The sequence below is a fragment of the Ambystoma mexicanum genome, chromosome 5q (genome assembly GCF_040938575.1).
Source record: "Ambystoma mexicanum isolate Mex_15411 chromosome 5q, UKY_AmexF1_1, whole genome shotgun sequence".
In the NCBI taxonomy this organism is placed as follows: Eukaryota; Metazoa; Chordata; class Amphibia; order Caudata; family Ambystomatidae; genus Ambystoma; species Ambystoma mexicanum.
In genome coordinates this window covers 211120775-211145468 of record NC_090933.1, presented here as the reverse complement: position 1 = coordinate 211145468, position 24694 = coordinate 211120775, and the positions used below count along the sequence as shown (strand labels likewise).

Below are 24694 nucleotides of genomic sequence, written 5' to 3'. Positions count from 1 at the left end.
CCCCGTTCGCATTTCACTTTCACTTCTGTGGGAGCCGACAACTTTGTTGCCACGGGAGGGATGCGGACAGCGTGTTCTCTTTATTTGGTGCTCGTTAGAAGCTCCTGCTGCTCTGACTCCGTCACAGAGGCTCCCACACCTTGGGATTCTTTGCCGGCGTCCTGGTCACACTTCAGGTCCCACCCCAGCTGCCTCCAGAGTCCTCCCTGCTGCTGCTTACTTTGACTCCTCATTGGTTTCCCTTTATAAACCTGAAGCCCCTTGACAGGCTGCAGGTGAGGACTTCCAATTAGATTTGCCTGACCCTGTTAAAGAGGACATGCCTGGCCTTCAACATAATTTACAGGCATCTTCCTCTTCTCAGTACCTAAGTGGTGAAAAGTTATAGTGTTCATCACTCTTAGTCTCTACTTTCTCGTCCCAGTACTTTCAGATGTTAAATGTGGGGAAATGAGGGGAAGAGTTCCTGCAATACCCCATAAAGATTTGGGAAGGTCCCAATTAGGGAAAGGGGGATACCATGTCTCGCTTTATGGCAGCCCACTCCCAAACCTCAAGGACCCTCCCCCCAGGTGATCCTCCCTCGGTTCTCCACCCCCAGGGACGGGATCCAAGAGCTATGGCCTTTCCCTGGCCACCTGAGAAAAGGATCCAGGGGGTTTAAACGTGAGAGTAACCTCAGGTTTATCACAACACCCTGACCAATCGGTTATTAGGCGCACTGTTTACATTGAATTGAACAGCCTATTGCTCACCAGTTATAAAAACGTAACTTTCATGGTATTAAATTATCGGGTTTGAAAAAGGACTAATAAAAATAAGCAACCAGTATCTGTGGCTGCCGTGTTGTGACTCTTGCAAGTGACAGTCTGCTTCAGTCTACAATAAGTTACCCTATCTATTGTTAACAATTCCTAAAGGACTTGAGTTACACATCAAACTACTTCCACTTCATCTCTCATGACCCTTGAGGGAGCTCGCGGGCTGTACCACTGCTATCCGGTAAGCAGTACACCGCAAACAAAATATCTGTGTAAATAACTGATAGGAAATAGTTAGCGCACATACTTTTCTTATAAAAGGGGCTCATTATAAACCATGTTGCAAGGACATGTTTCTTCTGTCGGGGCTCTTTCAAGCAAATAATTCCTTACCTCAATTGACATATTCAGCACTGCTCTCTTTTCTAAAGCATTTGTGTCAGTGACTTTTCCTCAAGGCTGGACTATGGCTTGGGCACTACCTGTGACTTCCCTCAATCCACCATAACCCGACTGCAAAACATTGTGAGGATGTGGAAGTAGGAGACTGGCACAGAGGAGTCTTTCATTTTGAACCAAAGAAAGAAGCCTATCTAACCCTAACTCTAAGAGGGATTTCCCTGCCTCAAATAAATAGAAGGAAATGTCAGAATGTCCGTAACTAAAAATGTCTCTGTCCTGTGTCAAAACCTACTTCTAACACTCACACGTATAACAAAACTAAAAGGGACGTGTGCCTTCCAGAAGAATGACTCCCTTCTTCTGAACAGTATGGTTTGCAAAGTAGGGGGAATGTCTCCCTTAGTCAGGCCTTTCCCAGGCTTTCTTTGACAGAATGTTGTGGTTGGGGGAATCTCTCCTTTCCCCGGGCCATTCTTAGGCTTCTCTTGGCAGTTCTCTAGACAGTTCTGCAGGTTGAAAAATTAAGATTTGATAAGCAGCAGCTAAAAACAGCTCCTCGGTGCCGGACAGTAGGCAGGAGCTACAGCTGCTGAACCAGGAGCAAGTACCCAGCGCACGACTAAGCTACCTTCCACATGAGAAGCGCACTTTTTGTGCATTATAAATGATTCATTATGTTTAAATGAGTACTAGATGTGTCCAAATTCTTCTTTATTAGCATTCCCAAATACTCAAAGTTAATGTCAAACATGCATGTTTGTAAGGCATCAATTGGCCTGGGGAGCCAAATGTAGGTCCTGGTAACTGTTGTTTTCAAGCTAACCAGACTCTCCTAGGCTAGATGCAGGAGCTAAATGGATCCCAGCTCCCCTCAATTTTCGAACCCTGCCTTGGTATACTCTCCTGCCAGGGACTGCCTTTCTCATATGCGGGTCCCAGACCCCCTTGTATTGACTTCTTATGTGCAGGTCCCAGATACCTTTAATCAGGCCTCTTAAATACAGGTCTCAGCGCCTTCGTATTGGTTTATTGGTATACTCTCCTACCAGGGCCTGCCTTTCTCTAAAGTGGGTCCCAGATCCAGCCCACTCAAGAACCAAGACAGCGACCTCTCCTCTTCGAAAGTATACTCAATACCCATACACTATCAGGACTACTTGGGGGTCTTCGAGGACAAGGAACACCACCTCCTCACCAGAACAAGGACTGCACCATTGAGACCCTTCCCGGGGCTTCCATACCCTTCGTGAGGATGTATCCTTTGTCCTTACCGGAAAGTATAGCCCTCCAAGAATACCTGAATCTCAACCTCTAGCATGGACTCATCTGGGAATCTAGGTCCCCCGCGGGGGCTTCGCTCTTCTTCATACCCAAGAAAGGCTCCCTAGAACTCCGGCCTTGCATAGACTACAGAGGCCTTAACCAGCTAACCATCAAGGATCGGTATCCTATGCCCCTGATCAAAGACATCCTGGAAGCCGTACAAGGATCCTCGATATTCACAAAGCTGGACCTTAGGGGAGCATACCATTTGCTGTGAATAAGATCAGGGGACGAGTGGAAGATGGCCTTCTGAACCCCAATGGGACACTTAGAGTATCGAGTGATGCTGTTCGGGCTGGTCAACGCCCCTGCTGTATTTCAGCAGTTTATGGACCAGCTGTTTTCACACTTATTGTTCACTAATGTCGTTGTTTACCTCAACGACATTTTGGTGTTTTCCTCCTCTCTCTCGGAACACTGCAAACATGTTCGGGAGGTTCTTTCTCGTCTGCACCACAACCATCTTTTCGCCAAACCAGAGAAGTGTTATTCAAGGTGTCATCGGTCTCCTATCTGGGGTTCATCCTTTCCATTGAAGGCATCCGAACGGATCCTTGGAAGATACAGGCAATTGTGCAATGGCCGGTACCTTAGAATGTGGAAGACATGCAGCGCTTCTTGGGGCAATTTTTCCCGGCGATTTATTGCAGACTTCGCTGACAAAGTTCTCCCCATTACCTCACTCCTGAAGAAGGGTGTACCTTTCCATTGGAACCATGAAACTGACCAGGCTTCCCATTTCCTCAAAAGAGCCTTCACAACAGCTCCTGTCTTGAGCCAACCAAACCAGAATTTACCATTTGGGATGGAGGCCGACGCTTCTGGTGGAGGTATTGGAGCTGCACTCCTGCAGAAAGGGAAGGATGGCATAGAACATCCAGTGGCATATCACTCTCGGACACTTACTCCCAGTGAATAGAATTATTCTGTTATTGAAAAAGAATTCCTCGCCATACGCCAAGCGTGTGAGGAATGGCACCATCTACTGCAAGGAGTGATGCATCACTTCACCGTCCGAACAGACCATTGACACCTCTGCATTCTCCAGCAGATGGAGTGCAGAAACGCTCAACACGCTCGTTGGGTGTATTTCTTATCCTAATATTGTTATTGCCTACATTCCGGGCAAGGAAAATGTCCTAGTGGCTGCCCTTTCCCGTATCCTTGGGGAAATCTCTGGGGTCCACCGAGACTATGAACATTTGCTAGCAGGCAAGGAGATCATCGCTGTTGTCAACACGTTTCTTAAGGGCGTTCGAGCTGGTGTGCAGCAAGATGACACACTCAACATCATGGACACCCTCTTAGTGGAGAGGAGAAGGGTCTGTACTTCAAGGATCATGCCTTGTACCTACCCACCAAGAATCTCCAGACACAGGCCATCTCTTGATGTCACAACATTCCTGCCGCTGGTCACAAGGGTCAGAAGGCAACCACAGAACTGCTATCCTGTCATTTCTGGTGGCATACTTTACATAAGGACATCAAGACATTTGTAACCACATGTCCTAACTTTGCTTAAGGCAAACACCTTTCCTCCAAACTGGTTGGGCTCTTACAACAAGAAGACATACCTTCACAACCCTGGACTCAATCTCCACTGATTTCATTGTAGATCTCCCCCAGTCTGAAGGACACACTGCCATATTGTCACAGTTAGCCCACTTCTCTCCTTTGCATGGTCTACGTTCTGCCCCGCTGACCGCCTCTGTATTCCTAAGGGATATAGTCTGGTTGCATGGCCTCCCTAAAACCATTGTGTCGGATCGTGGCACTTTCCCTGTTATGGGCCTCTCTTTGCCAACAGATGGGGATCCAGGGAGCTCTCTTCAGGGTACCATCCCTAAAGCAGTGGACAAACTGAGGGGCTGAACGCCACATTGGAGCAGTACCTTCAGTGTTTCTGTTGTCACAAACAAGACGAGTTGAGCAGACTCCTCCCCATGGCGGAGTTTGCATACAACAACACCCTGCATAGAGCCTTCCAGATGAGTCAGTTTCTCTGTACCTATGGGTACCATCCTCTTTACCTTCTGCTCAACATTCTGACAACTTCCAAGCTGCCTTCCATAGAACTGTCAGATCCCTTAGTTTCCTCCCCCGAATCACTGATCTCCTCACCTGAATCCGATGAGCTGGTCTCAAGGCTTTTTTCAAAGTTCTTCTTCCGCTGTTGTAATCCCTCTTTTTTTTGTGGCGAAAGGGCCTACCCTGAAAGGAAGCCAAAGTGGGCGCTGGTTAGACAGCAGAACCGAGGCCCTCTTCCGGCATAGCCGGAATGGGAAAAGGCCTCTGTTGGCATAAAAAACCCTATGGGAAAGAAGGTGATTTAGTTGCGGTGGACATGACTTTAATTTCCCAATAGGACTGCAGCTGAAAGCAGGGCTCCAACTGGAAGGAAGGCACAGCTGGGTCCAGTAGGCAATAATGAAGAAATGCACAACCGCAATACAGGCCGAAACTAAGTGGGATGGTAGCTGAGGATTACAAGAGAAAATGCCAGCAAGGAATTACTGGGCGTGTAGTCCGGGCAAAAGACAGAACGAAGAACAAGAAGCAATAGGAAAGAACAGCGCGTAATGCAACAATTATAAGGAGCGCTGTGAGAAACCAAAAGGCCAGGGAGAAGGCAGCGAAAGGAGAGCGAGAGGGGAACCCGGAGACAGTGGAGAGTGAAGCTCCGGAGGAGAAGGACAGGGTAAAATCAATCGCAGGAAGCTGCGGGATGAGAGAGTCGCCTGAGAGAAAAAAGAACGGAGGAAAGGACAGCACGTTCTGATGTGGAACAAAGCAGGTAGCACAAGCGTTTGGGTCGCAGCAAAGGAAAAAACACTGCGGTTACAATGCGCCAACCGCCGGGAGGGGAATGATTAAGAAGCTTCCGGCGGCGGCCATGTTGCGCCACCACTAGACCGCTGCAGGGAAAACATGTAGAAACGTGGCAGCACATTTCAATGGTGGGCTAACTTCCAACTGTGCCACAGGCGCCAGGCTCTCGGAAGCATGACAAGAACACCTGGTGGAAACCTTTAGAGCCACTCACAAACAGGCTCAGGCGACCCTGGAAAACAGTAGACAGACGTATAAGAAATGGGTGGACATGGGGAAACTCCCTAAACTCTCCTGGAAGGAGGGCACTCGGGTTTGGTTGTCTACAAGGTTTCTACCCCGATGGATGAAGAAAGGGACATTTTCACCCAGGTACATCGGCCCTTATCCCATTCTGACCAAGATCAATCCAGGGCGTTTCGTTTTCGCCTCCCTCCCAGCATGAAAAGGATACACTCTGTATTCCATTCTTCGTTGCTTAAGATCTACATACCTGAACCCTATGGTCGGAAGATGAAGCAGCCCGAGGTCTCTGTTCCTTCTGATGCAGACAAATACGAGGTTTCCCACCTTGCCGATTCCCGGTACCGGAAGGGGGTGCTACAGTACTTGGTGCACTGGAAGGGATACTCGGATGCGGAACGCACTTGGGAACCAAGAAGACACATACACGCTCCACTACAGATCAGAAGGTTCCATAGGCTTCACCCGGGCAAAGCAGGGGCCCCTCTGAGGAAAGGGGAGTATACTGTCATGCCCTCCTGGAAGGTATGGGACTGGTGGAGACACCATTAGGTTGTCCCGCCATGTACTAGTCTAGTCTATTCCAAGATGGCTGCCACCCAGTACATCCAGCCTCCGGGGACAGCGTTCGATGCGTTGCACCTTTTTGTTTCTTGTTCCCATGCTCAGATGCTAGTTTTTTTCCCCTTCCTGTGCCTTGGAGCCAACGCTCCCCTGATTCTGCTACTTCGTAGTTCTGTCTTTCTGTTCCGGCCTGGCACTCCATTCCATTGCTCTTCACCTCTCCGTCCTCTGCTTGCCTTCCCGACTCGTGGGAGTTTATTCTTCTTTCCTTTCTTTCCGGGGTCTTGCCCGGTGTCGTAGCTCCTTCTTGCTTTACCTTAAAACCTTTCCTACCTTTGATTTCCTTCTGCTCGAAGAGACGCCACCGCCCTCATCCATCACAGGACAGACAGGGTTTTTTCAGCCAAGCGGCTTTTTCCCTGTTATTGGGGATCACTCCAAGGGAGACCTCACTGTCTGGTGTTTTCTCAACCGACAGCGTGGCATCCAGAGGAAAGAGACCCTCCGTGCATCGGAAGAAAAAGGATAAGAAGGGAGAAGATTCACGGAAGACCCGAAGATGAAGGAAGAAAGATCCTGAAGAAAGCTCAATTGAAGATCAAGGTGAGGAGGAAAGGAGGGAAGAGTCATCAGACCATGACAATTGGCTTCTCAAATGTGGGTTCAGACCCCTTTACAATGCTTTCTCAAGTACGCCAGCGATCCTCTGTCAGCCTCCATACCTTCTCTCTGGGCTCCCAGTCCTTTGCCTCCTTCTCGGGTCTCCGTTGGTCTTCATGCAGCTCTTCTCTGCTGTTTTCTGTTCTTGCGCTGCTTTACGTGGCACCACGACTCTCCAGTGGAGTTGCGCAGTGCATACCTGCAGCACTCTTCTGCGCCCAGGCCTTCTGTCTTGCTCGTTGTTGGCATGTCGCTCTTCAGCCAAGCCAGTAGGGACTCTACAACTCACTGTTTTGTCATGGTCAGCAGCTGGAGTCAGCATTTACTCATGCGGGCAAGGACCTCCGCTTGCAGTGCCTCCAAAGAGGGACTGACAACAACGTTAGGCCCTCTTCATCTTTAAGCTACTTGTGACTGGATAACTAGACAGTTCACTCTGGATTTCTGAGAGGTTGGTTAGAACTCTGTGTATCTTCTTCATTGCAGTACTTTGAGTGGATGGCTGAGTGGAGTCAGCCCTCCTCTTCCTAGTCTCAGTAGAAATATCATTGCTATAGCAGAGATACAAAGAGGAACCTATAGGATCTGGAGAAGGCAAAGAAGATGAGAAAAGAAAGGTGGCCGAATGTGTGGTGTACCACCTTGGCTCCTGATCTCCTTCCTGTTTGCCAGAGTCGGAATCCCTCCCCATGAGATCCACCCGCTGAGTACCACCCCCAGCGGGACTATTGGGTAGCGACCTCACCTCCTGGCCTCGTGGAAAGGGTCTCCCCCCTGGGGAGCAGGGACGACATCATGAGATTTGCCACAAAATCTAAAATGCTATAATTTAGCTCTTACTGAGACTACATGTTGCGCCTACCATAATGCGCCAAGATAATGACTCTCCCTTCTAGAGTTAAAAGAATATTGTAGTTTCAAAGATGCAGGTGTTGAAAGGATGGCGTTTAGTCTGAGTCCATGATGTTGACAAAATATTGGAGAGTGGGTAGTCTGGTTCAATGTACATACTAGCCAAACTATTAACAGGTTTAAAATTGAAGTGATATTTAAGTCAATGGAAAAAGGTGAGGAGTTGATTTTGAAGATTATCAAGGCAGGCATGGTTTTCAGCGTGTGTGTAGGTTGTCTTACACTGCCACCATCATGATTCTAGCTATTGTTTGCAGTAAAGAATGCACTTTTTACAATTTAGATATGGCGAGAGCAGAGACTATTTGATTGAATTAGCCAAAAAGACACCAAAAATAAGTTGTGCTCTTTGGTCAGCTGGCCAGGCACATAACACATCAAGGTAGACTTCCAATATATCAATTAGGCCAGTATATCTTCAATGATATTTGATCCAATAGGCTTTCTTACATGGGTACATGGCAATTTTGTCAGTGCAAAGGTAGCCTCTGCCACTTTCCAAATGCATGCGCCCAATTGGTACAATTTGCAGTTCAGTGTGATGAATCCAACTGACTCCTCACTAATTCCCTGCCTAAGCCCTCCTCCCAGGTGGCCAGGGAAGGGCAGACGCTTCCTGGTCCTGACCTTGGGGGTGGTGTTCTGCGGGAGGATCACCTGAGAGGAGAAAAGGCCCAGGGGAGTGAGAGGAATCCATGGGATGATGCACAGTATTTGTGTTCCTAGAAGGAGAATGGCTCTGCATTGCCAAAGTATGCAATGGCTTGTTGCAATAACCATCTTGCTATTCCACAAGATACACATACGAATAGGGGTGAGCCCAATCAAATCAAAATTGATTTGTAATATTCAGGAGACATAAAATGCTGAAAACCTCCTTAACACCCAAAGGAGCAGTGAAAGGAAATTTGTGAATAACAAAGCGTAAAAGAATTGCCGTTCCCTGTACACGTTTCTTTAAAGAATTTTATAAAGAACAAACTGCGGTTTAAAAATAAAACAAACATCAGGAAACCTAATTTTACCATTAGGGACTTCAAGTCACATAATTCCCTAGGTACTGGGATGAAGGGGGCTGAAAAGGTACAATGTTCTAGGAGTGGTTAGCTCATTAATGCAGATGACCCGCACTTGGGGGGGAAACAGAGAAGCCTAAAAGGCCCCCTAAGGTGCAGGCCATAGAGTTGGCGTTGTTGGTGGCATGGAAACAGGCCACGTGGTAGTTGAAGAGGTGGTCCTGACAGACACACTTTGTTGTTAGTGGTGCTGGAGGAAGAGCTGTGCAAGGCTGTTACAGTGAAGTTGTATTTCTTTGAGTTGTCACAGTGGCAAATCCTCCTGACCGAGACGATAATTGTTGCTTTCGAGGAACTGAGAACTTGTTTAAGGAAGAAGACCCTCATATCTTCTGTATTGGAACTTTCTGTTGATCAGTTGAAGTTGGATCGAACTGTATGGCAGCTTTGTTATAAATCAGGATTTCCTTGTGTTCTTTTCTTGAACTGTGCAGCAGAATCACTGTGGTCACATTGTGAATTCAATCATTACCGCATGTCCTTGTTTATTCATTATATGTATTGGTGTAAGGTGGTGTAAAAAAATCCTTTTAGTGTTTTGTGAAGAATCCTATGGATCCTCACTAAAACCCTGCCTAAAGTCTCCTCCGAGGTGGCGAGGGAAAGGCAGACGCTTCCTGATCTTGGGGGTGGTGTACTACGCGAGGATCACCAGCGAGAAGACAGGGCCCAGGGTGGTGAGGAGATCCCAGGGGATGAGACGCCGCATTTTTCCTCTGAAAGGAAGTGCCTTGCTAGATTGCCAAACAGCTAATGTCCCTAACCCACATACAAGATCTATGACTCGGGGTACGAGTTATTTCAAATCTGTGCAAGCCTCCTTAAAAGAGAAATATGTCAAAGTATCTCAAGACAAACACCCTCCTTTCTCCCAAGTGTATAATGTAAAAGGATCTAGGGAAAACCAATGTCTTCCTCTAAAAGAGCTATTTCTGGTAGACCATCCTCTAATAAATTTAAGGTAAATAAATCTACCATTACAATTAACCCAAAGATTATAAAAGCTACCTTTGTTGAAGGGGAGTACATGTCCCATAATCCCATAAGTACTGGGATGAGAAAGAGGGATGAAGGGGCATGCAGTCGCAGCAGTCAGGCAATTGAGCATAACAGCTCACACCTCAAGGAGCCTGAGAGGAATAAAAGGTCCCATCAGGTGCAGGCGATTAGAAAGAGTGGAGGGAATTGAAACCGTGACTGGAAGGTGAGCTGTAGCGGAAGGAAGAAGGCACGAGGCTGGCAAACCAAGCAGAAGTGGATGAACAAGAGGGAAACTGGAATGTGGAGAGAGAAGATTTCACCTGTTTGTTCTGTGAGGGTCCTGTTTCCCCAAACTCTGAAATGCAGAGGCTGCGCAATGGAAGACATGCAGGAGAGAATTCTTTTCTCATGTAAGCCTGATGTAACGCTTACCTTGACTCTGCGGGGACACACACGATTGGAACCACTTCACACAGACTCTTCTCCTCAGATTGCGATGCTCCAACACTCTCCTCAACTTCCCAATCTAGGACTTCCTAAAAATAACACAGAAATTCCTTAGGGGAGGTGTGAGAGAATTTGCAACCTGATAATGCAGCTAATGTACTCAACACTGTAAAAATACAAACGCCTTCTAAATTATTCTCTTGTCTTTACCTTATTTATTTTTTGGGTGAGCTCTCTATCCGGCATCTGTGCAGGGGCTCAAGTTCTGTAGAGTGGAATTAATGGAAGTCTTCAATGGCGGGAAATGGGGGGAGGCGCCAACCTGTGTAAAACAACTATGCACCTGGACCAATAACCTGTGCCAAAAAACAATAATGCCACAGAAAAGACAATAAGGAATAATACTGCCTAAAGATTTGATGTGTAAACCTGTGACCCAGTGGAGCCCCACTAGCCACTAGACAAGGGTCAGGAGAGCTAATATGTACAGGCTAATGGCGTGTGTAGCAAGGAGGTGAATGAGGAAACTACGGCACCACCTTGCCGCTTTTTATTAAGTACTGAACTCTAAAATGTAAGCGGAAAAGAAAGGAGAAAAAACAACCGACTCCTTACACTGTGCGCGCGTGAATCAATCTTCACTCAGAGGGCAGAGACACTGCAAGCACAATAGCGCTGCTACCTATGTACACAAACAACGGCTGACTCCTGTCACTGTGAGAGCGGGAGCCTACTTCCCACAGCGAGCGAATAATGTAAGCACAAACGCGTAAATATCAATGAAAAGGCACAATTCACTTGGCAACAATGTAAACGAAAACCAATACTTGCAGTTTTGAAGCTTCTGACTGGAAGCGGGAGCTACGTGTGAGGAATGCTACTGTAATCATAAAAACACAGAACTCTCAGGGACAAACACCTTTAACAGCTAAGGCTGCTAAAGACATGGGATACCACAGAAAGCACAACGAATGCTATAAACACCGAATACTGGATAAAGGGGAAGTGACTGGAACAGATGAGTAAACCGCGGTAAACGTTGACAGAAACAATCGGAACGCGAAGCACGGAACATTCGGTGGGAGGAGCTTAAATGGAGGCAGAGCTGTGACAACTAGACCGACCTTGCTCACAATCCGGAATAAACTAGGCAGCCATGTGTGAGGGTCAGGAAGTGACTATGCCCTTTCACTGCCCTAACTGCCTTTCCCCTTAACCAACAGTGATAAGCAGAATACCAATTCCTTTTAGGGGCAATTAAGGAACCCTTTTCCGTGATCATGACACCTGATTGCTGTGGTTGCTGAGCTGCAGACATGCAGGACACAGAGGTAAGAAGTAATTATCAAGCTGGGGTTCTCACGAGTGAAAGGAGCTCCCAGACAGTGTGGCCAGACCAGAGAAACCTTTTCAGGAGAAGGGTGCCTGTCCCCAGCGAACCAGAATCAGTAGAAATTGTGGCAGAAGTCAGGAAATCAATGCAACCCGCAGAGCCAGTGTCTAAGAAGCCGGTGAGTGAAGAACTGCTTTCTAACACAGTGCTCAAGCCTTTCCGGTAACAGTATCCAGCTCCCTGTGAACTTGCTTAAGACATTAAGCGCGTGGAAGTTGTTTGTTGCTTATAAAATACATTGTATAATGGAAATGTAGCAGTCGCGTATAACGGTAAAACTCTTTACTTGCGTGAGAAGCTAAAGTGACTGAAACCAATCATTCTGCTATTCTAAGACTGCATGAAGGAGTGGTCGTGTTTCACTAATTAAGGAGATGGAACGCTGCTGGGGCTATTACCGAATACAAAACGTTAACAATACAAGAGTTAAAATATTTAACTTGTGACTACTACATCAGAGAATGGTCTGTGTGCCCAATTGTGATTCCCAAAGGAGATCTGAACTCCACCATTTTTTCATACACGAATACAGTTGAATAACAATATTTAAACCCTGAAAACTATATCGAGAAGTGGTCGCATGTACATAATTCTGAATTTCAAAGAAAGACTGAATTCTGTTCTTTATCCGAACAAGACATAACTTGCATTTTAAGAAGTTTGAAGTGTATAACAATTGAAGAGGTCGCGCATTGCCCCAAGCCAAGAGTCTCCCCATATTCACACTGAAAACAACCTTTCCCAGAGTTAAGAAATGTAACTGTACTCTGGAGTTGATAAGTGTATTGGTCTAAGATACAAGTGCCAGGTATTACCTGAAGCTAGGAGAGTAGCTCCAAGGCATCTGGGTAATAAAAGGAGCTAATCACTGGCAGAAGGGTGCAGATAAAGTTGAGAAATGGAGACTGGCTACTTGTAAAGTATATTTTGAAGTTGACACAGCCTTTATTGCTAGATACTGTAGAATACCAATATAAGTGAGTCTCTAAGGCAAACCCGGGTTGTTATTGTCATGGCAGACAGACGAGAGAGGCAAAGAGGCTTCCCCCTTTTAAGAGATATTCAGAAGAAGAGTGCCTTACCTACCTGAAGTTGTTGAAGTATATCTTGTCAAACTTGTCTAAAAGTACACATTCCTGAAGCTACGGTCATAGTCCAAAATACTGAAGCAGTAGTGGTATATCTGGTTGTCAGTGTATGCAGTATTGTAGTGGTCCAAACCGAGAGGAGTACTGTGAGACAAAGATGACTGTTCTCATAGCAATGAAAGTTGAAGTAAAGTGGTTGAAAGTTGAAGCAGCAGTACTACTAAGTCATCCAGACAAATATACCATTGTGAAGTTCAAAACTGTAACCAAGAAAATACTAACTGTTAACCAAGAACTATATATCACTGGTGTTTAGTGGATATTGCATTTCTTTTTGAACTGTGGCAAGTCTTCTTGAGGCAGGTGACAAAGTACTGTGACTGGGGATTACCATTGGTGCTATCTGGAGGAAGCGGAACGTGGATATTTCACCTAGAAGAGATTTGCTAGTGTGACTTTGGTTAACAAACTCTTCCATTTTTAAATTGAAATATCAAGAACTGATTTGAGACATTTCTTTCTTTGGTTGAACATTAAAAGCCCAGTCTTTGAATCCTGGGGAAGGGAAATCACGCAGGAAATTAGGTTATTCTGAGATTGTGAATGTTGTTCATATGATGTTATGTTGCCATATATTTTCTTTGTATGGTTGTTGCTTAGTGTGAGGGCCAGTTATCCTGTGTTAGTGTGTTCCCTTAGCTTTAGTTAGGCAGGCAAATCCTCAGCAGAGTAGGCATAGTGAGGCATTTTGTAACATTATTTATTTAATAAAATAGCACATTTTGTTAAATCCACTAGCAGTTGTCCGCCTCGCTTTACTGACCCCTCACAGTTTCCTTTAGTTTATTTTAGGCAGGGAACTCCTCGTCAGGATAGGGATAGTGAGGCGTTCATCCGCCATTATAAAATAATAAAATGTCATTTGTTGAGTAAACTTCACAACGTGGTCCACCTCACATTTATGACCCCTCACATCAGCCATCTGGGCTTCCAAACCCAGCTCCTGCAAGCACTAGTCATTGGACCCTGTGCATCTCAGTGTATCTTTGGAATCTTCCAATGTTTTGGGAAATGTCGAACTATATGCAAGATTAATAGAAGTAGGTTCTTTATTTGGACACAGCTACTAGCCTTTAATCTCCTCAGCTACTGACTGGTGGTTGTAAGAGAATGTGTGACTGAGGGCGGACATAGTATGCAGAAAGGTAGGCGTGTGGCTGCATGGGAGGAACATCTCTACCTTAACTTCTCTCTTATTGCCTTTTAGTTACGTTTTTAAGTATTGTCAAGTTGCCATTGTTCTGAAATGTTGGGAATAGAAGCTATTTTAGCATAAGTGTACAAAACTCTCTACAAGAGGAGAATATCATTCTTTATCTATTCATTTCTAATTTCAGTGTCATCCATGTTTGTGTAGTGTTTACATTATCCATACATTAGCACTTTTGATTGGTGATTCATAAAAGCTTAATTGAAAAATGTCTTCATTCATAGGGTCTCAGGATCTCTCACATGTTATGACATCTCAAGGTCTGGTTTCCACCTCGAATGGCCAACATGAGATCACATTGACTATAAATAACACAACTTTGAGTCATGTTCTGGCTCACCCCCCTGGTAACCATACAACACCATCTAATGGATCATCACAGGAAATCACACTTACCATATCTGGTAAGTACACAAAAAAGTGCAATGTTTTTGATTATCCAAAAGCATTTTGACCCTACTTGGAATGATGGGTGACCTTTTGGATTTGAGACAATGGCTGATGTTTGTATATACTTGCAACTATATTTTTCTATTTTTTGATGTCTGATGAGATCTGTGTAAAAGTAAATATTGGCATATTTCCACAGGTGAGAAAATATTTAGCTTTTGTTTTCAATGGAGGTAGTTGATAAACATATATTAAAGTTCTCCTTTTGATGATTGGGAGTGATGGGAGAAAATAACCTCAGCTTATCAGCGTCGCTCATTCTTTTCCTCACACGTTACATTTGGGCTTCAACCGCAATATCACCTTTTTCACTTGGCCCCAAAGCTGCGCTGCAATTGTTCTCCAGCAGGAAGTTAAAATAGGTTTAATGGATTATTTCCTTCAGATTACTCACCTTAGGTATGTATTACAGCACCAGCTATCTTCAGAAACTTTTTCAGCCGCTAGTGGAGTGCCGTACGGTTCTGCATCAGCTCCAACCTTCACCAACACGCACCCATAACTCTGGATGTGACCTTAGGGCAATATACAAGGAGCCACTTGTGGCCTATGGTCCTCTGTTCCTTTTTTATGTGCACTTGAACACTGCTAGCATTTTCCTATCACCACAGCATCCTGCCGAATACCAAGGTGATCTTCAATCCTTTTAAGGATTTTTTGAGGCTGATGTTCACCACCGACACCTACCATGGTTTGTTATTACTCCCTATGTGTGCAACACAATACAGAAGGCTTCGGTGTGTGCCAGTCCATGCATGCACATACCCTCTGGAAAAGTGTTGCTAGATGATACATCTTCCTTCTAAAGGGTGATCAGCTCACTCCTTCCAAGTCATCTTTCTTTGAGCTTACTACCCAAAAGGCTTGTCCTTTGGAGAGATGAGAGACCGCTCAAGTTAAGTGTCAAAGATTACCTCAAGAATACACCAACTGTTGAAGACAATTCATGGGCTTTGATTGAATGGTGTGTGAAGGGGCTCACTAAGGGCTGTCCCTCTCTCATCTACCCCAGTAGGTTCCCTATCAAGCTCAGTTGTCACTCAAACCCGGGTTTTTCTCAAAAGTTGTGTAATCCCTACTGTGTAATCCCTACCTGGCTGGTTGTGATGGCCTTGTAGTTCCCCCCCCCCACCTGAGCCCCTCTTATATCATTCTCCCTTTTGGAACAATCTCGGTGAATCCTAACCTAGGATCCTAAACCCAATTAGTAACAAGAAGTGGTACCCTCCAGTCCCACTTTGTCCTTTCCTTCCATGCCCTTGTACTTCTCACCCTGATGTTCTTAACCTTTCTCACCTGTACTTCTACTCTTATCCCTTCCTCCTCACACTCCTCTTTCTTGCCCTCTCTGTCCCTCAGATGTTCTCTCTCTACTCTGCTCTCTACTACTACACTACCTTCTCCACACCGCTACTACTATCCCCTCTACAATACTACTGCTCTCCCTTCTCTGCGCAACTACTCGCCCCACTCTTCTACTCTGCACTCCTCCCACTCTTTCCTAAGTCACCCTCATTTCACTCTCCCACACACCTGCCAGTCACTCTCATTCACCGCCTACTGTCCCTCTATAAGCCTCAGTCACAAACCTTGCAAGCTTACTCACACCCAAGTACCACTTCCCCCACCAAACAATACCTCACCTTGCCCATCAGCAATCCTTCTCCACGCTCTTCTGCACCGTACTTCCTGCGCATGTCTTTTGGTCCTCCTCTTCCCTGGACCTTTTCCCCGAACTTCCCATACCTTCCTATTTCCTGGGCCCCATTTTATTCACGCTCTTTCTCCTCCAGTGATTCTCTTCCTCATCTGGTTGGCTGGGCCAACTGCTAGCTTTCTTTTCCTCTGGGGAGGTGGTACAGTTAAGCAAACATAAAAAAGGGGGTTCTATGTCCTGCCTCCTCGTACTCTGGCTACCGGCTCAAGGCAATGGCCGCCAGCTACAATCCTATATGGCCAATTCATATATGGCTTGTCGGAGTATTGTGTAGAGCGCTGGAATTGCTGGTATGTGGTGCATACCACTTTGTGTTCTCATGTAAGGTGAGTTTAGCTCTCCCACACTGGTCCTTGTCATGTTCTTTTAGACACTGGCCTGTTCTGTGGGTTTCTCCGAGTTGACGCAGTTGCATTGCTGGCTCTCTTTGGGGCTGCTTGTTTTCATCTCTACCGGCAGGTCTTCTGGGAACCATAGTCGTAAGTGATAAAGAGAGAGAGACTGGCCCTCATTATGCAGAACAGGTATGTGGTAAGAAAAGGCTATACTAATTTCATGTAAACAGGCACATAAAGAAGGGACAGAGACTGCCCCCAACTCCGACACCCCACCTCCGTGGCAGGACTGTGGAAGTAACTCATGGTGGCAACAGTAAAGACAGACACAAGTGATCACAGTTCAGGGGTGTTTATTGAACTTTATAATGGTTGAGAAAAACACCTAAACTAAACCTAAAGCTAAGATGGGAGCAAGCTACGACCATCAAATAATAATAAGGTAGTGCTAGTAGCATCTTGTCAAATCAAAGGGCCTATACTAAAAAAACCTATTGCCAGTGCTTACCACTAAGTTAGAAAAAGACCGTGGGATAATGTTCACCAGAAAAGAAAGAAGTGTTCACAAAATAAGTCAGGATGGTAAGGCTGGGTCTCTCTTCCCCACTTTTTAGCACGGGACAAGGCGAGACTTCTGAGCACAGCACACTCCTGGAGCTCTCCAGCACGAGGCTCACAATTCCAATTCAATGATACCAGAACCTTCAGGGGTCAAAGACACTTCTCTGTAAAGTCTCTTGCCTTAGAAGGCCTGATGGATCAAAACAACAAACAAACAAAAGTTCCTTCTTAGTCGATTGCTCTTTGCCCCTTCTATCTCCCTCTGCCGGGCTTGGATCCTTCTTGCACCTTGGACCTCCTTCCTTTGCGTTCACTACAGCCTTTCAACGGGGTCATGTTTGCCAAATATGCAGTGCACTTTACTTCTCCAGCATGGGGTCTGGCATGGATTCACATGCTCATGAATATTCCCCGTCGTCAGGCTGGGAATCCTCGGTAAAGAAAAATCAGTATCAGTTTCGTTTCTGATCTGTCTTTCGTAGTAGTAACCAATCACTGATCTCTGCGTCATACTGACCACAGCCGATGACAGCCATCTCCCTAAGCCCCGCCTCTGGCAGCCATCTTCAGATTTTTACCGCACGTTCAAGTGTTGGGATCCTTGTGCTATTGCTCTCGAGCTTTAGTGCTTTTTTCGCGCTTTTTCTTAGGAAAATGTTCTCTTTTTCGGTCAAAAGAGCCTCAAGCTCCACCGTTTCTTTATCCGATCAACGGGGACCCGTATCGGATTCTTCTACGCCCCTCAAGGGTGAAGATTTCGTCGAGCCACGCTTTTGGAGGACTCCAGAAGTTTCTCAGGCCCATCTCGATCATGGCCCAGAAGAAGGGAAGCTCGACGCCTGGAAAGCTGTTGAGAGTCTGCCCTGGATGCCAGCTTCAGAATGTCTTTGAGGACGAACACTCCCTCTGCCTCTATGGCCTGCATGAGGACAAGATCGCACGTGGAGAAGGACTGTGCGTTTTACGCCAATATGTCGGAGCGGACCATGAAGGACCGCCATCTGCGTCTCGCCAACTGGCTGGAAAGGAAGAGCCTGTCAGGAGAGAAGAAGAAGAAGTCCGAGCGGTCTTCTAAGACCTTTGAGGGCGCCCCGGCGACGGGGGTCCAACAGAAGGCCAAGCACCGCGAGTCTGCTGGCACCGGGAGCGCCGAACGGTTGGGCTCTACGGGCGCCAGGCAGGGCGCATCCTCCCCGGCGCCATCAACCATGAGCCAACGCTCTGGCTCGGGTAAGAGGAAGGCCGAGCACCCGGTGAAGCTCCTGGAGAGACCCCGGTCGAGCTCGAAGGCCCCATCGGAGGGGGAGCGAGGCGGTGACCCTCCCCCCAAGGAGAAGGCGGTGAGCGCACCTAGGGTGGTGAAAGCCTTAATCCATCCGGCCAAGGCCTCTATCGAGACAGTCGCGGCGGCCCTGGCTCAGCCTGTGGAGGCTACACCAGTGGCCACCGCGGAGGGAGTCCTCTTTCATGCCCATCGACAGGACCCCCGTGAAACCTCAGACGGAGAAGAAAAAGGGGGGGCAGTAGGTCGTCGTGGATTCGGCCTCAACCTCTGAGGAGGAGCTGATCGAAGTCTTAAGCCACGGCGTTGGCGTGGAAGAAGACCAGCCCGTCGGGAGGAACCCCGACGTAGGAGATGACGAGAACGTCGAGGGTGCCGACGGGGCTCCTGACCGCCCGTTGGACTCCCCTCAACCAGTGCCGCAAGACAACTCGGCGGCCATTTTGTTGGCTATACAGTCCTTATGCTCGGAGATAAGGACGAGATTGCCGTTACCACCAACGGAGGAACCTCTCCCGCCGGGGGACCCAGAGCCAGGCCCTTCTGGGAGCCCTCCTCCTAAGAGAAGAAGGATTCATCCTCCACCTCCTTTTCAACCATCGCGCCCTGCTCAGCCCTCCTCCTCGTCCACGACCCGTGGGGATGATACGGGGACTGACACGGCCGCGACGGGCACAGACAACGACGTTTACGACGAGGATCTCCCGTCTTCACCTCCTCCCCGGGCTTCCCCGCCCGTCGAGATTGGATCGTTTCATGCCATGATCGCCAGGGCATCCAAGCTTTTCCAGCTCTGCCCGGAAGAGAAGAAGGAGGAAGGTTTCCTTTATCAACGGCGCGAGACCAAGAGGAAGACGGTCCTCGCTGTACCTCTACTGGACGATATCTGGGATGAGGGTCTCGCCCTCCTCAAGAACCCATCCACAACGTCTGCGAGAAGGGACCGGTACGAGAAGAAGTACCGGGTCCCGGACGCGGCCCCCTTGTGCCTTCGGGCACAGCCGACCCCGGAATCGGTCATCTCCGCGGCGGCCAGGAAGAAAGCGGGGGGGGGGCCTCGGCCTCTACGTCAACCTCCCCGCCGGACGGCGAGGGAAAGAAATTGGACACGATGGGACGCAGAGTCATCTCATCGGCAGCGACGACGATTAAGGCTGCCAATGCCTTGGCTATCGTAGCCCGCTACGACAGGGAGTTGTGGTACAAAATCGCCCCCCTGCTGGACTTCTTACCAGACGACAAGAGGGCAGAGGCCCTAGAGATCTTGCAGGAAGTAGAAGTGGCGTCGGACCACGCCATTACGATAGCGACGGACATCGCTGACACTGGATTTCGCCAGTTGGGCAACGGCGTGTGCCTTAGACGGCGTGGATGGCTCAAGGCAACTGACTTCCGTCAGGACGTGCAGATCAGAGTCTTGGACATGCCGTTCGACGGAAACAACCTGTTTGGGGAAAACAGTGGACGATTCCCTACAAGCCATCAAGACGGACACGGAGACGGCCCGGGCTCTTGGTGTTCTCCTGCAACGACGGCCGCCCTTTCGGAGCGGCGGAGGCAAGCAGGGTGCCTCCAAAGGTTCCGGCGGCGGATTTTCCACCTATCGACAAGCGGGCCCGTTCGTCGTCGCAAGAAGCCTACAGGGGACAGGGCAAGTCGGGCGGACCCCGCCGTCGTCACCAAGGAGGGCAAGGCGGCAAAGCCTCGTCAAAGCAGGACTGAACCGGCCGTGGGGTCGGGCCCCTACCGAAGCACCCCGGTGGGAGGCTGGCTGGCGAACTTCGTCAGCGTGTGGGAGTCCATCTCCACCGACCATTGGGTGCTGGACGCCCTGGCCCAGGGTCACGCGCTCGAGTTTCTAAAGAAGTGTCCACGCGTCCCCCCCCCCCCCCCGTGGCCAGGAAGGAACATCACGTCCCTCAACTTCTCTTGGAGGTAAAGGCGATGCTCAAGAAAGGCACCATCGAGCTCGTCCCAAAGAGGCTTCGGGGCTCCGGAGTTTACTCAAGATACTTCCTCGTGAAGAAGAAGACAGGAGGATGGCGTCCCATCCTGGACCTACGACGACTGAACAAATTCATCAAGGCACAGAAGTTCCGGATGGTCACCCTCCAGCACGTCCTGGGTCAGCTGGAGGAGGGCGATTTCCTGTCGTCGTTGGATTTGGAGGATGCCTACTTCCATATCCCCATCCTAAAGGGACACCGAAAGTTTCTCAGATTCGTGGTCCAAGGGCGTCACTACCAGTTCAGAGCCCTGCCCTTCGATTGAGGTCGGCACCCAGGGTGTTCACCAAGTGCCTCGCACCGGTGGCGGTGCGGCTGCGCCTGGATGGGATCCACGTCTACCCCTACCTGGACGACTGGCTCATCCAAGCAAAGACAAAGGAGCTCGCCGCGGAGCACACAGCGAGGACCGTCCAACTACTCACGGACCTGGGATTCTCCATAAACTATGCCAAGTCCCACCTGGTGCCCAAGCAAGACGCACTGTTTCTGGGAGCGAAACTCGACACAGTGGCGCTTCTGGCCTCTCCGTCGGAGGAAAGGACGAGGGCCATCTTGGGCAAGGTGCAGCGGATGCTGGTTGCGGACGCGGCCAGGGTGAGGTCCATCAAATCCCTCCTCGGAATGATGTCTTCTTGCATTTATCTCATCCGCCTGTGCAGGCTTCGGATGCGCCCATTGCAGGAGTTCCTGGACGCTTGCTAGATCCAGACGACGGGCAGCTTCGAGGACTGGATCCCACTCGACGAGAGCTTCCGACGAGCGATCCGGTGGTGGGGCACCCGCAAGCATCTGACGGCGGGCATGGACTTCCAGACCCCGGGCCACCAGAAGACAGTGACCACGGATGCCTCCCTGGAAGGGTGGGGAGCGCACACCGAAAATCTGCACGCAAGAGGCCTTTGGCTGCCGACGGAGAAGTCCCTCCATATCAACGTCCTGGAACTCCGGGCAGTGTTTTGGGCCCTCAGGTCCTTTCTTCCGTCCCTCAAGGGCAAGGTGGTGAGGATCTTCACCGACAACACCACCACCATGTTCTACATCAGGAAGCAGGGCGGTACCAGATCCCCAGCCCTGTCCAAGGAGGCTCAGGATCTGTGGCATTGGGCCGTCGCCCAAGGGATGTTTCTGGTGCCGTTTCATCTGGCAGGGATAAAAAACACCATCGCCGACTCGCTCAGCAGAGAGCTGTGCTCGTGCCACGAGTGGGAACTACGACAGGATCTAGTGGACCGCCTCTTCCGACGGTGGGGCACACCCCAGATCGATCTGTTCGCGACGGCGACGAACTCCAAGTGCCGGAGGTTCGCCAGCAGGTTTCCCCAGCCGAGGAGCCTGGGCGATGCTTTCGCGTTCCCCTGGGAGGGCCTGTTCATATTTGCGTTCCCTCCATTGCCGCTGCTGATCCGGCTCATCAACCAGCTCAAGAGGTCACGGTGCAGGATGATCCTCGTCGCACCTGCGTGGCCGAGGCAGATATGGTTCCCGGACCTTCTGGACTTGTCAGCGTCCCCATCAATCAAGCTGCCAGTGGACGCGGATCTTCTCTCCAGGGAAGGAGGCGCCATCCTCCATCACGACCCGAAGTCACTGAACTTGCAGGCCTGGCTCCTGCAGCGTTAGAGTTTGGAGGTTACGACATACCGGCCGACTGCAGAGAGGTTCTTGCAAAGGCCAGGGCGTCCTCAACTCTTAAATGCTACGGACACAAATGGAAGAGGTTCTCTGTCTGGTGCCACGCACAGAAGATTAACCCTCTACGGATTACGGCTCCTCAAGTACTGCCGTACCTGCTGACGCTGGCCAAGGCTGGACTGGCGCATGCTTCCATCAAGATTCATCTTGCTGCGATCTCCCGATACACCAGAACCACGGGATGGACGCCTTTGTGGTCTCATCGTCTGGTGAAAGAATTCATGAAGGGACTGTTCAGGTCGTTCCCGCCGGTGAAGGCCCCGGCCCCGGCGTGGGAGCTCAACGTGGTGCTGACCAAGCTCATGGGACCTCCGTTCGAGCCTCTGCACTCAGCTCCGTTGAATTCTTGTCGTGGAAAACTGTGTTTCTTGTGGCCATCTCCGCACGACGGGTGGGAGAGATCCAGGCCCTTTCCTGCAAGCCCCCGTACTTGATGTTTCACGACACAAGGGTAGTGCTCAGGACGCACCCCTCCTTCATGCCCAAGGTGCCGTCGGACTTCCACCTCAACGAACCCTTGGTGTTGCCTGTTTTCTTCCCGTCGCCTTCGTCGCCAGTTGAAAGGACTTTGCACTCGCTGGATGTGGATAGAGCGCTGAAGTTCTATATGGACCGCGCGAAGAGTTTTCGGAAGACGTCACAACTTTTTGTGAACTTTGGACCTGTCAATCAGGGGAAGGCTCTCTCGAAGGCTTCCATTTCCAGATGGCTCTCCGGCTGTATCATGTACTGTCATCGGTTGGCAAACCGACCGCTGCCTGGCCGTCCGAGAGCCCATTCCACCAGAGCGATCGCAACTACCACAGCGTTCCTATCTGGTGTGCCCTTGCTGGACATCTGCAGGGCTGCTACGTGGAGGTCGACGCACACCTTCACGAAATTCTACTGCGTCGATCGGGATTCCAGGGAGGAGTCCAGGGTCGGCCAAGCAGTGCTGCACAACCTGTTCGCCTAAGGTGAGCTTGGTGAGGAGGTAAGAATTGCTTAATGTTGAGTTTTGGATGCAATGCTTAATGTTGAGCCTTTGCCTCCTCCCGTGGTTGTGCATGTGTGTACTGCTATGTATTCTTTTATTCATGAGCATGTGAATCCATGCCAGACCCCATGCCGGAGAAGGAACAAGTTACTTACCTGTAACTGTTGTTCTCCAGCATGGGTCTGGCATGGATTCACATGCGAACCCTCCCGCCTACCCCTCTGATGCTCTTCACTTGGTCATACTGCCACTTCACGTGCTACCAAATCTGAAGATGGCTGCCAGAGGCGGGGCTTAGGGAGATGGCAGTCATTGGCTGTGGTCAGTATGACCCAGAGATCAGTGATTGGTTACTACTACGAAAGACAGATCAGAAACGAAACTGGTACTGATTTTTCTTTACCGAGGATTCCCAGCCTGACGACGGGGAATATTCATGAGCATGTGAATCCATGCCAGACCCATGCTGGAGAACAACAGTTACAGGTAAGTAACTTGTTCCTTTCTCAAGATGCAGGATTCGCTTCCCTTAGCTTTCCCTTGGCAATGGGTCAGAGATTTTCGAGTGTACAAAGGGTTTGTTGTGACCTTTGTAGGACCCTTCTGATATTCATGCCTGCAAGAGTCCTTCGAATGAGCACTCCTGCGGCGCCTGACCTCTCTGCAGCTGGCCCTTCTCAGGCTTTCACAAAAGTTCAAATACACAAGTTCTTTGTTCTCAAGTTATTGCGCTCATCTAATGTCACTTGCAACCTTGGGCTTGGTACACTTCGGTTTGCTGTCAGCTTCCTTCGACTCACCAATTGTGTCGAGTCTGCTGGCTTGGCTTGCCTCTGGAGTTAAGTACGGTACCACGGTAGCCAGCATGCCTCCCCGCCTGTGTTAACAGTGCGAGAGGCCCCTGTGCACCGTTGACATTCGTTCCTCCACACGCCAGCTGTAACTCCCGGAATTCCCTTTCGGAGGCTTTGCAGGTCTGAGTTGAAAAGAGCAAGGGTGGTTTCCCCTTCGTCTTCCCTCCAGGTCTTGCCGCCTTTCTCCTCTGTTTGAACTGCTGGTTCTGTGTGGCTGTTTTCTCGTGCGTTTGGCCTTGCTCGTAGTGTGGTCTTGTGCTCTGCCTTTTATCCCTGTGGGGAAGGTAAAGGGCCGTCAGGTGGGTGTGATTATTATCAATTGCCTGACTCTGCCTGGCCCTTGTGTTGGGACATGTCAGTTAAACTGCTCTGGTGTTAGTCCATTGTCTGTTACGGTGTAAGAAAGTGTAAGTGTCGGAAAAAAGGGGGTATTGCTTCTGAATATCCTACAGGTTAGGATGGGGAAAAGGTGTTATAAGGAAGGGGGTACCGAGTCTCAACCTTTGGTGTCTCACTTCCCAAAGACCCCTCATCCAGGTGATCCACCCCCACTGGTCCACCCCCAGGAATAGGTTCCAATAGCAATGGCCTCTTCCTGGCCACCTGGACGACACATCTCTGGGGACCAGCGGGTGAGACACCCTTGGGTTTCTCACAGCTAGCTCTGGTGAAAACCTTGTTAGGCCTTCCACCCTAGCTTGAGAGGAGGGTCCCCATTTCCTCTTGACAGGGTCAGGTTAGTCACTCTGTCAGAGAGGACAAACATTGAATTCCACATGAAGGTTACTGGAAAGAGAAGAATAAACCTCACAAGAGATATTGATAGTCCAGCGAAGTTCTGCATGCCGTTCTTCCTTCACATCCTTCAA

The 24694-nt window shown here is 49.1% G+C and overlaps 1 protein-coding gene across 6 annotated transcripts in view; it reads left to right on the top strand.

The window, feature by feature from the left end:
- The window catches only part of ZNF236 (zinc finger protein 236), a 2444547-nt gene that overhangs the window by 1986427 nt on the left and 433426 nt on the right, over window positions 1-24694 (top strand). For all 6 annotated transcript variants that reach the window (XM_069620724.1, XM_069620725.1, XM_069620723.1 and 3 more), the window contains one exon: window positions 14174-14353. In XM_069620724.1, the coding sequence (XP_069476825.1) occupies window positions 14174-14353 (180 nt within the window). The remainder of the gene's footprint in view (window positions 1-14173; window positions 14354-24694) is intronic.